We start from the raw sequence: 17,398 nt of genomic DNA, 5'->3' as shown, positions 1-17,398 counted from the left end.
TAGAAAGTAAACACATCAGCTTGAAATTGAAGTGCACTTTGCCACGTAGCAGTAGGCTGATGGCATATCTGGGTCCTTACTGCAAATAAGGCGAAATGTTAGCATGGACCGCTGTGTACAGTGCATCCTGCTCTGCTATTTGACATCTACAGGCAATGGCTGGGCCCTGTGTTCTTTGTGATTCGGAAATATCTTAAAGTGTGGCTTGGTCTTAGAACCTCCAAGGGCATTGCAGTCTATCTCAAGAAAGCTGAGAGGCATCATGTGTGTATTGATCTGCAGCAGGATCCAAGCTTGCTCTTGTGATTAGTCCCTCGGGACACATTAAAGCCATCTTGTTGGGATTACTCTGAAACCAGATCTAAAGGACTCTCTGGAAAACCTTCAGCCTGGTGATGGCTGGGACTCTCATCCCTCTCGTGGCTGCGATCTGGAAATAGGGCCATGCTTCTGGAACACGTTTGTAGCTACGTGCACACAAACACTATATATTATCTGCAAAGCATATGCCACGGAATGTCCTAACATTGGCACAGGGCACGTGATGCGTTTTATACTCTATCAAGCAAAAGACGGCCTGTGACTGCCAGCGATCACATACTGAGAGGGCACTGACTGGCGGTGTGGCAGCGGTGCAGCCTCTGTGAGCTGACAGAGGGCCAAGCCAACAAGTGCAATAGGGAGAACTAGGGAAGAAAACGAGTCTTGGGGATTGCATCCTTGGTAGATATCCCAGGCAACTATGCAAGTAAGACCTGGCTGTGCAGTAGCATAGACTGAAGCGTCACAGACTCAGTAATGGAAGCACAGGAATGTCCGTTAGAGGCAGAGGTCGATGATGTCAACCACTGAAACAAAGCAGCTTGTGAAACAGCCACAGCCCTGGCAGCTGCAGTGCACTTGCTCTTCTTAGGACCTCATTCTTTGCTCTCCACTGCGGAAGTGTTTGCCTTCCTGATCTAACCATGTAACGCGGTAGCTATTTAAAAGTTCACAGGAGAAAAACACACCCTAAAAATAACCAGTGACTTCACTACCAGTAGCTGATACTATACAAATACGCTAGACGATGTCTCAAAAATAATGTGCTTGTTTTAAAAATTTCAAACTTCAAGTTTGGAGATTTTGATAGTCTTTCTGGATCTGTCCTTAAGTAACTTCGGAGAAGGTGTTAACATTTTGGTGCTTCTACATCTCTGTTTTTAAAATGAAGAAAATTATATAATATTTTCCCTGTGCAAAGGTTCTGGAAAGGCATTAAATGTCTTGCCATCATTGTATGTTTTCCATTAGAAAGTCTGAGACTTTCATCCTATTCTTATTTTGATTCCATCCCACAAATATTAATTTTTAGGATCACTGTTGACTTTTTCTCCTCCTTAAGAACAGGACTAAATTAACATTTGTTGACCGTTAACTCTACCACTGGTACTTTATCTATATTTCACCCCCATGACAGTCTTATGAAGTAGGTATTATTAATCACACGACATGTTTTATGAGCAGAAAGGTCAGTCGCCTCTCAGTGAGAAAGCAAGAGATTTTTATGTAATTCTTAAGAGTAACAACAAAATCATGTCTTTCCTGTGATTTTTGAGAATTCAAATTCGCCAGATATTAACGCTGCCCCTTGACCATTCTGTTCTGTCAATGAAGAAACAGGCCTATAACTGGAGTTAGGTAATTCACTCAGATGGCGGATGTGGAGTTTGAAGCCTTTAGGTTTTCACTCTCTTGCATTCTTAAGTGTTTTAAAGTAAGGCATTTCAAATGGGGTTTAGAAGTGTTTTCATCTGTAATCACCACTTAGCCTTCAACATAAATCTTGAGGTAGATGACTAAAATGATCATGAGAAAGTCATAAAGCAAGAAGATAGAATCATTTAAAACATGTTTATTCTCTCCCTCTTTATTGTGTTTAGAGTGTTTGGTTTTAGGAAATTCAACAAGTGGGAATTATACTATGACATATGATAGATTCCAGCTGTTTGCAAAGTGGGGCGGCATAGGATTTAAAGAAAAAGGGAGAAAAACAGACTATTCGCCAAGTACTTTTTTTTTTTTACTGCTTTCCCCTACATTCTTCTAGAAAGCAATACAAAAACAAGATTTATCTTATTCTGTGGTTAGTTATTTCTTAAAGTCTCAAGGTTTATATTTTGCTTTCTTGGGTTAGGCAGTGGGTGGATTCAGGCAGGTTTCCTATTACATGTACCTCAAATATAGGAACCCGTGTTGTGAAGAGATCAAAATATTTGGCAGATATTCTCAGCTCTTTATGAAGTGAAGACATGACATGTAACCCGAGGAAATGAAGATCTTATTCTTTAAAAAAAAAATCCCAGTCTTCTTACAAGTCCAGAGAAGCAAAGAACCAGAAACAGCTTTTTAAAAAGATATTTCAGTTTAAAACATAGCAGATGACAAATCCAGTCTTAGAGTCCTCTGGGGATCTGTCTATCAAATACTGATATATCACAGAAACATTTATTTTGTAAGTAATGTTAATGATATTCTCAGAGATCTGTGTTTATTGTTTAACACTGCTATCATTTATTGATGACTAATGGCCAATAAACAGAGCCCCTTGCCTTTACTCTGGCTTCTAGTCAGTATTTATGGATTATGCCCATTAGTCTCTTTTGAAAGCCATTGGGACAATGCAGCTGGTACCCAGAAGAAGAGATGCAAAAGAACATTATCTGCCACTCATGGAAAGACAAAGAAGTGAACTCGTAAGGAAGATGTGCTATTGTAACCTCAAAGAAGCACTTACATATAAGTACTATTGTGACCTAATTACTATTCCAAATATTTGACAGTGTGCAGTATGGTTCACCTTTTTATTCTAGGTTGAATCTCTAACAGACTCAATACTCTCTATGTGGTTCCATAAGAGATTATGAGAATAAAATAATTGAGATAACTTTAAGGAAAGTAAATGTGCAGGTATTTAAGAATGTAAAAATAAAAGAATGATAAGAAAATTTAATTACCAGAAATAGATAATAACAAGAAGATGGCATAGAATTCAGAGAAAAATACATCAAAAAGATACAATAATTAAAACACTTGAAATTTTTGTTTGTCACACAGGAAAGAAGGAATTTTCCCCTTTTCTAATCTTAATCTGAAGATATATTTGGGTTATCAAAGTACCGTTAACGTTGATTTTGGAGCTAGCACATGTGTACTTAAGAACTGACTTTACCTTTCAAATGAACTCCTAGATGCTTATCTTCCAATTGTTTGAGAAAACTCTAAATTCCTAAAGGTTCTACACTTTCTTTCCCAAAACTGAGTTGTGTATCTCATTATCTTCACCACTGGAACTGCCTTTCCGGGAGGGCAAGTCCCGGTGCCGTGTACCCGGGAGAAAGGACACAGGGATCCGGAACCAGGACTGCCTGGCCCAGCTCCGGCACTATGCAGAGTGTGGTTTGTAGAAGGGGCGCCATTGGTGCTTGTTGGTATAATGGGCATGTTGGACTAGAATTACAGTAAAGTTCACCTTCGGTGTTAAATTTCTAAAATTCCAAATAGACAAATCCAAATAGAATCGATTATCTAATAATTTTTATTTTAAACTCATGGCAGAAACATGTAACTTTCAAATGGAAATGAATGACTTGACCAGGAAAGTCCATTTGCCTTCTCTGAATTACTCTGCCTACCTCGGTATACCTTCTTACACTGTCTTCCTCTATCCTATCTTAAATTGTCCTAATTCTCCTCACCTTTTCTTATTTCATTCAGTCATATAGCTGTCTGCTGAATATTTTTTTTATGTCTTTGATCTTTTGTTGGTTTTCTTTCCTCTGCATTTTCCCTACATACCAGAAAGAAACAAAAATTATGTCATAACAACCTCTGGGTACCCAAGGACATAATTTTCTAGACACAGGTACTATGTTCCATTGATACACTTTTTTTGGCTTCAGGTTTTTATATTACATTTTCAGGAAAGTGCTGCTTGTTCGGGGTCAATGCAGGCAAACTTGCCAGTGGGATTTAATGGTAAATTTCACTCATGTCCTAGCAAAGTAGGCACGCCGCACCCAGGAGAAGACGGATCCAGGGAGTTGTCTTAGGGCAGGGAGGACTTAAACGTCAAAGAGGAAGCTTAAGAACCTTAACTTTTGCTCAGCAAAGTCTATATTGTGTAGCTAGAGAGGGAGTAGCAAAATATTTTCACAAAAGCAAACCTCTGTAAAGGCCAGAAAATATTTTTGGCTTTGCTGGTTGATAAAACTATCACACACATATACTGTCAGCGCAATTCAGCTCTGCTGTTGTAGTAAAAACAGCTATCAACAGTATTAAGCCAATAGGCATAGCTGTGCCTAGGTTTCAATAAAACTTTCTTTACGAAAACAGGATTTGTTTTTATTTACAAAAACAAGGGCTTAGTTTGCCCACCCTGGTACAGGGTAGATACTAGGCTAATAATTTGAAGATGTGAATTTAAGAGCTCTTCTTTGATAAATGGTATAGATTAGTAAATGTCATTGGTCCAGTCATTCCATTTTTTCCTTTCTAGGGAAACACAATTGCAACAGTGCTTGAAGTAGAAAAAAGAAAGTGATATTTTCCTTGGAAGTGTTTCAGGACTCAGGGCCACTTAGAGCTCATGAGACAGCCTTGCCATCGATGCGAGGAGACGTAGCGTAGTCAAAAATCATATAGATGCCTGGCTGGCGTGGCTCTAACGCGTCTTCAGTTACAGCTGCTTTCTGCCAGGTTAGAGTACCTCTTTCTTCAAATAAGCACAAACTGAGTTTACCAAGAAAGGTAGGTCAATCATAACAGCAAACTCCAGAAAATGTCATTTTCTACGTAACGAAACTGCCAAGGGAGGACGGTGAGTGAGGCACCATCAGCCATGACTGCCAGACAGTGGCGGAGCTTTGGGGTCCAACACAGCCTGTGAGTTTTGAAGATGTTTTCCAAAAACTTGCCATAGAGGACAGCTGTGAAAAAAACACTAGGATGACAATTGCATGTAACTAGCCGTGGCTATTCAGATGATTGTTCAGGTTCTTAGTCACGATGCTTAGAAATTCTTCATGGTCTCAAGTTTGGCATGTAAAATTTTGGAAGGAAAAATGAAGAATTGTTCAAGAGACAGCTGAGTAGAAGCAAATGATGAAAATATTTTATTTGACCTTGATAATCTCACAATAAATCATGTAAAAAAAAATATCACCGATGATTCATCTACTCTGTATAAGTTCAGACGGTTAAGAGTTGAAGGCATCAACTGGGTTTGAGTCAGGATTAACAATTCACTTTACTGATCACACTTTAGGTCATGAGATTACTGCTTACTTTACTAGTTTTCAAAAATGCATAGCACATTAATTACGATTAGATCTGGCTATAAGTAATAGAAAACTCAAAATACTAGTGATAAACAAGATAGAAGTTTGCTTCTCTCTTACATATGCACAATCCAGAGGTAGGTCATGGGGCGCTAGGAAGGCAGCTCCAGCATGCTCCTCCCGTCTTGCTGCTCTGCCAGTCTTGGTGGAAGGTGGCTGCTGGGTTTTAAGCCTTTATATCTGCATTCAGGCCAGCAAGAAGCAGGAAGGTATAAAGAGGTGTCTGTTCCCCTACTTTAAGGGTCTGCCTAGAAATCAGGCACTTCTGAGTGGATTCCATTCCTGGAACTTAGTCACATGCTCATTTACTAGCTGTGAAGGAAGCTATGATTTTTACATGGCAGCTGTGTGCCCAGCTAGAATCATGAGTTCCACCATGAAGAAAAAAGGAGAGAATAGACAATGGGAGGCTGCCGGCAATCCCGTCCACCATCCTAATTATGCAGCCCTTAAATCAATCAAACAAGTTTATTCTTTCAAATGTGCACCATGTACGTAAGTCTTCCAGTCACAGAGACATAAGGCTCCCCCAATTTCTCGTAGATCTTTGTTCTTTCTTACATTGGACTTGCAACTCTAGCTGATGCCCCATCTTAGACAACAATCAGATAGCTAGCTATCATACTTTTCCAAGAGGAGAAAAAAAAATGCCTTCTGGAGAATTTTAATGTGTTTGGCATTTCTCTCAGGAATATGTAGTGGGCAGCCACTCCGTAAATGATCTTAGACTTGCCCAGGAGGAAGGCAGGCAGCTATCCTTTCCCCAGAAACCAACAGATAAAAAAGAAATTACACAGGGAATTATATATTCATTTTTGCTGTTAATGTACAGTAAAGTCATATATTTCATTTATTTTAATCAACGACGCCTATTTTATTCATGCTATTTTCCACACATACATGCTTTTGATTTTTCCCCTTTTTATCTCGGTCATTCTTCATTAATGGTGTCAAGTTATGTCTTTGTTTTTAGCTTAGCTAGTTTTTCCAAGTGCTTCTGTGATATTGTTATGCACAGTGTTGGCTTTATTTCTTTTCCTCTTTCTATCCTTCATCATTTATTAATGACACAGATTGTGTGATGAAGAGTTGTCAACATTATCATTTTTCTATATTTACAGGTATAATAACTGCATTGAAGTGGATTTGTCATCTAATAGCCTTAAATGATCCCTCTCTCTCGGGCTGCATTTCCCTCCATTATTTACTGTGCCTCCCAATAGCTTATCATCCACTGCTGTCTACTCTCCTCTTTGTCCTTAATTTCCTGAGACAGATTTCCACTTAAGAGCCTGAGAAACTATTAGATGGAGAGTTTCCACAAACCACGGGAGCGTAAGGTCTTTTGCAAAGAGGTACGTTCACCCACTATGGGTTAAAGAAAGAAAGTCACATTATATCTTCCATGCTGACAAACCCAGTTGCTATCAATGTAAAGAGAGAATAATCACATTTGAATTGAGGGAATCTACATGCATAACTCTCATTAACACAAATACAGTAGAAGCTGAGTGCCTAAATTCCCGTGCAGAGAAAAGAGAGTGGTTATATGCCTCGTCTAATGTAAGACATGGCTTCCTCTATTTGAGTTGGAATTTTCATAACAATTTAATATTAGTCTGTGAGTTGTTCTAAGGAGAGCCAATATCGAAGAAGAAAGTAGTACTCTGTCTCTGTAACGCATTTTAGCAACGCCGAGAGAAACACACTACCAGATATTTATTTTGGAAATTAGCTAGCTAGCTACAATATGTTTTCAAATTATGTATTTATGGGTAGTATATTGTTGTAATTGGCAAGGCCACTATATATCTTTATCTTTGCTATATTTAGAATACAGAAAAATAAGTCAGCATTTCCTTTCATGGTAACATTTGGGAGCTAACAATATTCTCTAGTATAAAAAGCATTCCCTGATCAAAATGGTTGCTCTTAAATATGTGTTTGTTCGAAGATTACATGACATGTCAATGATTATGTCCTTATGGATATTTTCATTTAATTTGCAATTACTTTAAGTGATTAAAAGGAATACGAATGACTTATTTAACTACTTGAAGAAAAATATAAAATATTACCATGCCCTATCTAATTTTCACAAGTTATCCACCAGTAATAAATTACATGGGTTGATTATTGAACCAAACACTACCATCTAAATTATGTTTCTAGACATTGTCTGGTGGCTTTTATTTAACTTGTATGAATTGAGTTCTGACTTCCAATCTCCTTATAAGGCCATGCTAAGGCTGAAGATGTTCTCGATGGAGTCCGTGGGAGTAGACTGAGTTAGAAGCTTCATGAGCACATGAAAGTGTTGGTAAGGTTTGGGAAAATTATTGCAGCATAAGTAGCCAACTTGAAACATGGGGAAACAACTACTTGTTTGATTTTGAACCAAAGACTTAATAGAGACTAAATGTTAAACTTTTTCCTTTTCCTTTTTTTTTTTTTTTTTATCTATGACTCACTTCATTTTATGAGATATGTATCGGGTTCAGAGACTCAGGTGTCTGGTATGTACTTTGTTACTCTATATACTCTGTATAACACTAAACACTCATGCACATATGACTCAAAACATGCCAACCACTCAGGATACATGTTACCAAACAAATGAATTGACAGTGTGGCATAGAACTGAAACAAGTAAATTGATCCAGGGAAATTTTAACTTCTGACACATGATATAGTAACAAAAAGAACAACTATGCAAACATTACCAACAATAATTCCCATCACATCTGTCCATTTTTAAACGTGCACTCCTTGACAGGTGAACACTCGACACAGGCATTTTGGGGACACAGCTCCTAGAGGCACTTTTTTTACTGATGACGAAACTAAGTCACAGAGAGGTTACGTTATTTGCCCAAAGTAAATGGCCAGTGAATGACACTGCCTAAATTTGAAAGCAGTTTCATATTTGTTGAATTATTTGAATAAATGACTAAATACATGATTCCAAATCCCACATTTCTTAAGCACTTACACTAACATGATGATTCTGAGCTTACCAGCCAGGTCCTGATTGGGTGGTAAGGAGGAACCTGAACGTATAGCCACACCAGGTTTATTTATTATGTGACTCCTTTTGAATTGATAAAGAGGTTAAGTGGCCCATCTGAAGGTCTCAGCTGATGAGAGCAGGGTCATGGCTAGAACACAGATTTTTTGGGCTCCTGACCTTGCGTAGCTTCCATGTACTACTGCACTTTCGTCCTGTGACACCTATTACTTAGCAAGAGCCACTGTCATCTAGGATACCTTATAACTGTCTAGACTTTGAGTACAGTTAAAGAATTAAAAAACTCACTTTCTGTATCACCCACTGTAACATAAGATAAATCCTGTTGTTTTTTCTCTCTACATTGTACCCTCTGATTCTATATCAACATTCGAGTCAATAATCATTTATCAAATATTTGTTCTATTTCATGGTACGATGTTAGCTAGTGTGCATGACAGTAAGATGAAAAAACTCACAACTCTTATTCCTGAACAACTTCTGACCTAGTCAGGGGAGAGTATATACACATATAACTTTATGGTAACTACAACAAAAGAAGAAACACACAAGATGGAAAGATTATTTTTGGCTCAAGAGAGCAGGAAAAGTTTTCACCAAAGATGTAAGCTTTTATGTGAGTCAAGTTATAAGAGAAGCAATATCACCACATTTTTGACACTGGTTATGTTTCTGATACATTTACTCATCATAATAGCCCAAAATTATCCCCCATTTTCAGATGTGGAAACTGAGGCCATGTCAAGTGGCTTTCCTGGAGTCACCTGGGTATTGCAGTGAGTAGTAGACTTGGTATTTTAACCGGGGTAGTTGGATACTTGAAAATAAACTCTTAATCACTAAAATACACCACCTGGGATTCCACTGCCCGAGGTTCTGAGGTCAAGCTTACCTAGGTATGAAGACTGATTCTGCCACTTATTGGTCATGGGCAAAACTTTTACTTTCTCTTCATTTTCACACCTGTAAAATGAGAAAAATAATACTTATTGTTGTTCAAATGGCCAAAAATGGCTGGGAAGTTACCAGAAGAAGACCACCTGGCTGGCCACTAAGAAGACATTTACTGTGGTGGGTTCACTGCCATTCAAGGGTTGTTTCCCAATTTCACAGGCTCAGAAGTCTGACCCTGTCAGCATCCTAGAGCCGCCCAAACTCAGGGAGGCTCTCTCACAAGCACAACACCTATTGCGTCCAGGCATAGTGTGGTGAAGATATTAAATATTATTGGACTTTCCCAGACCACTTAAAGTAGCCTTCCTGTTACTCTATCATGTGACCTATTTTATTTTTACCATGGCACTTAGCAGTACTTTTTTTTTTTATGTCATTATTGAACCACACAAGGAAAGCTACAATCTTGTCTCTCATTTTCCCTTGAAACCCCAGTATCTAGAATAATGCTTTTGTTCAATAAATAACTGTTGAATAAATAACCGAGCATTTGCTCCATGCAAAGCAATGCACATACACTATCCCACTGAGTCTTTTCAACAGGCCAGTGAGATAGAATTCATATCACCATTTATTAAACATAAAGTCCATGAGAGCAATCATGAGATATACCTGTGTTCTTGGAACATAGTAAACATTCATAAATATTGTAAATAAACCACAAAGTGAGTGACTAACCAATGTAAGAACTTAAAAGTAAATATTTGCCACATTAATGCCTATGTTTTCCATAATCTGTTGTTGAACCCCAAAGTTACAGAAGCTCTGTTCTCATGAGCTCAAGCCTCCATTCTACCTGCCTTCTGGACATACTGATTTACATGTCCCATTGGCCTTGAACACAAGATATATATAAACTGACTTTATAATCTCCTCCCTCAATCTACTTTGTAAAGATTCCCTGACTTAGTACTTTTTCCTGAACTATTTGTTGAGACTGCTTCTAAAATAATCTCTCTAGCATAACTAGACATGTCACCACTAGCTAGTTTAAAATCCTTCAGTGGCTTCTTATAGTATTTAGTAAAATCTAAACCTTTTACCACACGAGAGGTCCCACACGATCTGTGCCCTGCCTAGCGCTCTGCCCTTCTGCCTTCACCGTCCCTCACTGACTAGTCAGTCTAGCTACCCTAGTCTTTGGATTCCAAGGTATAGGGCTCTTCCTTGCTGAGCAGTCACTTTCTCCCACCTGCCTGTCATCTTTCAGATCTCAAGGAGGCCTTCTCCAATCTAGATCATTCGCAACATCCTATTCGTTTCCTATCTCAATTCGTAATTACATATTTGTTTATATCTGTCTCCTCTACAAGGTTATAAGCTCCTGGGGGCAGGTTTTGTGGGTTTTTGTTGTTGTTGTTGTTGTTCATAACTGAATACAAATCACTGACACATGCCTGGCACAGTGTGGAGGCACACTGAATATTTGTTCAATAAGCAAGTATAATATTTATTGAATGAAGAGCATCATATGTCTTTTAGAGAAGCACGCTTTCACTTATACAGTTTGGTTGAGATGTCAGGTATAGTGGCAGGGGTAACAAGAAAAAATTGAGGTGATGAGACAGGGGAAAGAAAAAAATGGACAGGAAAAAATAGAAGAGTGATAGAATTATTGAAGAAAGAGAGTAATGGATAAAAGAGAAGGCAGGAAGGGCCTCGTAGTGGGTTGAATGATGGCCACACCAAAAATAGGTCCACATTGGGTCTCTGGAATCTGTAAATGGTACTGTATTAGTTTTCTAGGGTGACATTTACAAAATACTAATTGGATGTCTTACAACAACACATTTATCATCCCATAGTTCAGGAGGCCGTAATTCTAAAGTCTAGGTGTCATCAGGATTGGCGCCTTTTGGAGGCTCCTAGGGAAAAGCTGATCCATGCCTCTCTCCCAGCTTCTGGTGGTAGTTTCCAAGCTGAATCCTTGTCATTCCTTGGCTTGTAGACCTATCACTCCAATCTCTGCTTCAGGCTTCACATGATTTTCTCTTCTTCCTATCTCTTAGGAGTCTTTACATGACCTTCTTATAAGGACACTAATTATTGGATTTAGGACTCATCTTAATCCAGTATAACCTCATCTTAACTAATCACATCTTTACGACTCCATTTCCAATACGGTTACATTCTGAGGTTCCAGGTAGACATGAATATCTGGGAAACACTATTCAACACAGTATAGTTACCTAAGTTGGAAACAGGATATTTGCAGATAAATTAAGAATATTAAAATGAGATAATTTTGGATTATCTGGGTGGGCCCTAAATCCAATGACAAATGTCTTTATAATAGAGAAACAGAGAAAAGACAAAGACACAGACAGAAGAGGAGAAGGCAATGTGAAGGTAGGCGGAGAGTGGAACCATGTGGCCATTACAAAGCAAGCCAAGTTATGCAGACGACCACCAGCAGCTGGAAAAGGCAGGGAAGAAGTCTCTCCCTGGAACTTCCAGAGGAAGGACAGCCTTGCCAGTACTTTAATTTTGGACTTCTGGCTTCCAGAACTACAGAGAATACAAACCTGTTATTTTAAGGCATCTAGTTACGGGTGTTTGTTACAGCAGCCATGGGAAGCTAATAGGGCCTTATAACATAATTCACAGTGCACTCCATTGTTTTCCTTTAATCACCACTGACAACAAAACTTTTCCATGAATTAGATTCTGCTATAAGCAGATCAAAGAGTTCTTAGTAAATATGCGAACAGCCATAAAGTTAAACTGGCTCAATTTCTGTAAGCGTAATGTTTAATGATCTTTTAATACAAGAACACACCTTCGATGACTGAGATGTATGATTCTTTAACCAAGTGAGAAATTACTCTAAGAAGATAATTGTGCTGTAAACTATCTTTCATGCATCTCCACTTATCTTTTGACTATCTGATAATTAACATCAGATTTTATCATACCTCATGTGTTTTCTTTACTCCTTTCAGGCTATTTAATGTCATCTGTGTTTCTCTATTAAGCTCTTTTTATCTCGAGATTCACTTTTGTTATTCTACCTGATGTATAATTAGATGACACTTGTACTGTGTAACCTTCAACTGGGAGCACAACCACCTAAACCTGCTTAGTTTTTGGACAAGTCGTGTCATCAAGATAAAGCTAAATTAATAGAGGAGGAAATTACAGGATGTCTTTTTCAATCTTTCGATATACTCGGAATTAAGGTGTGCCATCACTGAACAATCTCAGAAGTCCCTTCCAAACCTTAAGTTCCATGGTTAAATATTTAACTATTAGATACCAGACTATTTCCAAAATGTCATGCAGTGTTTTATTTGGATGCATAATGGGGAAGTTCATTCATTAAACTATCAATGTCACTGGTTGCCAGAAAACATTTGAAAGGAGAAACTAGGGGCCGGGAAGAATCTAGCATATGGGGCAATGGAACGCTGGAGCCCCACTCTACTCGGCCAGCCCCTCACTTTTGCCTCTGGGTCCTTGACCCCTTCCCACAGTGGCCCTGTTGCTTGGGTGGGCAAGCTCTGCGGGTCAAGCCTGAGCACTCATCCACTGCCCCGAAGGAAGGTTTGATTCTCATCTCCCAGTAGGGGTATGAACCCTCGGAGAGTCCTCCCCACTCCGGGCAGGTGTAAGCGAGGGGGCTCGGGGCAGAGCGCCCACTCACAGGCGACCGAGCTGGCAGGTCCTGCCCGCCCTCGCGGGCTACAGGGGACGCTGGAGGGCAGGGGTCCTGTGGGCTTGGCGTTGCTCGGCGCCCAATTTTCAACGCATTTCTGCAGCTAAAGCTTTCCCCACGAGGGAGTCGCTTTTCCGTGCGGATCTCGGAGCACTTCTAACTCCAACGGCTCTGGCGGGGAACTAGGAGACGGAGAGTGACCTCCCCTTCCCCCCCGCGCACACGTCAACGCGGGCGTCGGGGAAGCGTCGTAATGCCTCGAAGAAGCGTGCGTTGAGGAAAATTAAGGAGGGGGGGAAAAAAAAAAAAGAACCTCTGCACCTCGCCGCCGCAGCTGCCGACAGAGAAGCTCCTGCCCCAAGCACATGCTAGCCCTTCCCACAGTCTCGTGTAGAAGCCAATGGGAGCCTGTCCTTACGTGTGCTCCAGGGGCGCGGGCGGTTGTGCCTAAAGATATGTTGAAGAGAGACCCTTGATGAAGCTGGGTGTCTGTGGCCCCTCACGATCCTCCCTTCCCCAGTCTTTCCTAAGGTTCTGCAGGTCTTGCAAGTGGCGAGTCCATCAGCCCCACCCGGCGGCCAGCCTCCTTTTCCCAATCTCCAGCGCTGGCCGGCCTGGCTCTGGCTGTGTGCGCGTCTATTAGGAGGTGCGTGGTAGTGATGGCGGCGCTCAGTGAGGCTTTCCTGTCACTGGATACTACTACTCCCAGCCCTCCTCGAAGCCGTCTGAGCAACCCCTTGGTCTGCACTTTACAAGTAGCAATTTGACTTGCTCTGCTGCATGTCAAGAGAGACCGTGGAAAGTGTGGAGACGCCCTGGGGAATAAGCGATCGCAGCTTAAAAAGAAAAAAAGCCAAACAAATAAACAAAACCCACCCACCCTAACAAACATGAGGCTGCTGGAGAGAATGAGGAAAGAATGGTTCATGATTGGAATAGTGCTGGCGATCGCCGGAGCTAAGCTGAAGCCGTCCATAGGGGTGAATGGGGGTAAGTCTACTCCTCCGCACGCTGCACCGCGATTCCCACTTCAGAACTAATTTTCGAGTCTTGGAAAAGAGGGGAGACCGTAATCGGGAAGTGTCTGCCTCTCTCAGGGGCACGACCAGCACAGTGTCTTTTGGCTCTTTCGCTGGTTTTTTAATTTGCCAACCCCGGAGAGGATTTGTAATTAGGAATGGGGCAAAGGACTTAGAACGCAGGTTGCCTCTTCCGCGAGTAATCGGTATCTTTAGTGTCACGGAGTGAGGTTGCTGAGAATGAAACTTATTTCTCTTCCCCTGAAACTAGCATCCTATCCCACGGGATGCTAGGTTGCCAGAAGGTCCTTATCTATATCTGTCTTGGAGTAGACACCATTACCTTGTCTATTTCTGACCCTCCGCTCCCCCGCCGGAAAAATAAAATAAAATAAAAAATAAATAAATAAAAAGGCAGGGGGAGAAAAGGAACAAGGGACACCTCTTCCTCCTCCAACTCAGATTTTGTGGCCCACATGTTGGAGAGTGGTGATTTGCAGCTCCAGAAACTCCCAAGCTGACTGACACGTTGCACATTTTCATTACAGGACAACACCACTTCCGTGTGCTGCTGGGACTCAGTTGCTTCACTTAGCAGCCTAACAGACAGGCTGTGTTAGACTACGTGTAGTGTGTATTTTGGCAAAGAAATGTAGGCGAACCAAAATCATGCTCAAATATCTGAATAGTGGGAGCCTTGTCATATGGGAATGGGCATAGGTGAAAATGACTGGAAATATCAATAGCCTTTTATGCCCTTGCCCCCATCCCTTAGACAATCATGCCCCACTTTTCATAGACATTAACTGAATTTCTTCAATTTATTGTCTTTTTGGCCTTGTTTTTCAGTTTCCATGTGTATCGACAGGTTTACGACATGAGTCATACAACAGGGACAGATAAGGAGAGAAGTGAGCGCACACAATCTTTTTCTGTTAGGAAGTGCTCAGGAGGATATTTGAAATTATTTGTGCCTTGTTAAAACATGATGGAAATGAATGAATTGATTGCTCAGGAGAACAGTTGTTCCTTCTACTGTCTACCTTCAAAACCTTCATTGAGAAGCAGCTTCAAGGAACATTTAAAAGGAATTACTTGAACAAAGTTTGTAGGGATTAAAACTTTTTAATGTTTTTTTTTCCTCTTCTATATTCAACTTAGTTCAAAATGTGCAGGACATATCATTGAGAATAAAGTTGTTATTTGTGGTGGTTTCTCCCCCTGAAGGTGCCAGATTCCTCTTTGATACAGTCTCTCTTTAAGCTTTTGGGAAGCTTATGAACCTTGGTGTTTCAGGTTCTGTCAAATGAGTACACCCTGTTCCTGCAGTTAGCAGGGTACTAAGAAAGTTAGGGAGTGTCTCTGGAATGCACCCTTTACTAGCTTCACCAGTACACTTTATAGCTTCTGGTGTTAGATCTTTTATTTGCTCCATGTTAAGGTGAAATTGTTACAGGTGGTGTATTATCATTTAAGTTTAGATCAGCAGGGCTTGGGTTTGGTAAAATACCTTTTATCATACCTTCCTGGGGTGCTCTGTGGAAAGAGGGTTGTGGAATGCTGCATCACTTCCCTAAGGCTTTCCTCCAGTAACATATGTGAGATGGATTCTGTAATCTTACTTGTTTAAATAGGAAAACTTTTGGTAGTCTTCAATTTGTTACGATGCTTACTTCACCTTTACCTGGGTCAATACCTTAAAGAATATACTCTTTATTTTTAAATGTAAGACTTCTTTTAAAGTATCAGCCTATGATCTGACCTCCCTTTAAAAAACATGAGTTATGTATGGCAGGAAATTTCTAAATGTGGGAACCCTAAAATTAAATATGTTGAATGACTTTCAACATCTTTAATTTTATAATGGGTACTAGCCTAGGTAATTTAATTATTAGTTCATGGTTCTTTTTACTCAGTTACATTTAATTTTAAATATATAGAAGAAGGTTGAAAATAAAGAGCCACAGTAGATGTAAATGTATATAGATTCTGAGATGTCGATAATCTGTCCTGCTGTGACCCAGAGAAGCCCTTGAGCTATGCACACGTTAGAGTTTACTGTAGTTCAACCCCATGCTATTCATTCTTAGGAAGAGAAAGGTTTACTTTTTTGGAAGTATAGAATAAATTTCTCATTTCTATCTGCATTTTAAATTATTCCCAGTAATAACACATAAATCCTAAGAAGGAAACTGCTTTGTTTTTCCATTAAAAAAACAATCTGGAACATGCTATAAACTTAAGTATATTAGCAAGAATATCTTAGATTAGTTTAAGAAGTGAAGTTTACTTTAGTGATGAATAGATTTTATGAAATGGCAATAATTCCTTGCATTCTTAAGTGTTCCAGATCACCCCCTCCCCCGCTCCCACCATGGACCATTAAAAAGCATGGGTTTTGGAACTCCGAAATTGCTTCATTTTTTTATAGCCAATTTTTCTTTTGATTTTGCTACTCCATTTCATTTTCACTGATAAACATTTATTTTTGCTTTTGTTTAAAGGAAAAGTTAAAACTTATATTTCTACTTTAGCCTTATAGCCATCTTAAGATCTGGATCTGGTTATTTTGGTAAGGAGGAGGATATAATCATTACCTTGGAGAGGACCAGATATCATTTTTTTATTGTAGTTTCAACTTTGACCTCATTGCAAATATTCGCTGAGTTTTTATTGCAGCCCTAGGTGACTTCAAGTTCCACATTCACGAGTCGAGTGGTCTATTAGCATTTCAGTGATGTGTCTCAAAGGGGCTTTAGGTTTCTCCAAATCAGAATGAATTTCTCCTACCTTTTTAAAAGGTCCATTGTAGGAGGCCCTGGAACACCCTCACCAGATCCTTTCATGGCCTTTAGTTATTTAGATACACATCTAATAAAAAAAAAAAAAACAAAAAACTGTAATATACTCTCTATGATTGAAAACATTGAAAGTCAGGAATCATTCCACTAAATTACAGCAATTTGTTAATAGTTATCATGTGTGTTTATGTATATGTATGTAACGCGTGGGAAGAACTTTAAAATTTTTGGCCAACTTAGGTAGATGCATTAAGCTGCCCCCAAAACATGTAATCCAAGCAAATGCCACATACTTGCTATGGAGATGCATCTTTACACATGTCCCCTTGCTCTCATTTATGACCATATTACTAATTCTGACCCATCCTATGTAGAAATTTTGGAGGCACAACTGTAGGCAGAACCTGAGTCGACAAGAATAAAATCTCATAAAAGGCAGGGGTTTGGAGGAAAATGATATGAATTTTAAAAAAATGGTATTTAAAATTCCTGGGAGGCATCTACTTTCAAAACAAGCCAGATTCCTTGACTTTAATATCTGCTTCTGAGTCCCCTTCCTC

General features: G+C 39.7%; 1 protein-coding gene and 1 long non-coding RNA gene across 5 annotated transcripts in view; one reads left to right on the top strand and one right to left on the bottom strand.

Annotated features, from left to right (window-relative positions):
* The window catches only part of LOC107517776, a 36,655-nt gene extending 27,281 nt beyond the window's left edge, over positions 1-9,374 (bottom strand). Inside the window, exon 1 of one of the 2 annotated variants that reach the window (XR_001598624.2) lies at positions 9,302-9,374. This is a non-coding gene — a long non-coding RNA (uncharacterized LOC107517776). The remainder of the gene's footprint in view (positions 1-9,301) is intronic. The other variant, XR_001598623.2, reaches the window with a different exon arrangement.
* A 4,314-nt stretch (positions 9,375-13,688) lies between these two features.
* Positions 13,689-17,398, top strand: part of SLC10A7 (solute carrier family 10 member 7) — a 194,520-nt gene continuing 190,810 nt past the window's right edge. Inside the window, exon 1 of one of the 3 annotated variants that reach the window (XM_016158896.2) lies at positions 13,689-14,008. In XM_016158896.2, coding sequence (XP_016014382.1) covers positions 13,909-14,008 — 100 coding nt within the window. In that variant the 5' untranslated portion in view covers positions 13,689-13,908. The remainder of the gene's footprint in view (positions 14,009-17,398) is intronic. The other 2 variants (XM_016158894.2, XM_016158895.2) reach the window with 2 other exon arrangements.

This window comes from Rousettus aegyptiacus, unplaced genomic scaffold, assembly GCF_014176215.1.
Source record: "Rousettus aegyptiacus isolate mRouAeg1 unplaced genomic scaffold, mRouAeg1.p scaffold_m13_p_16, whole genome shotgun sequence".
Lineage (NCBI taxonomy): Eukaryota > Metazoa > Chordata > Mammalia > Chiroptera > Pteropodidae > Rousettus > Rousettus aegyptiacus.
The sequence above is the reverse complement of the archived record's forward strand: the minus strand, read 5'-3'. Positions and strand labels throughout refer to the sequence as shown.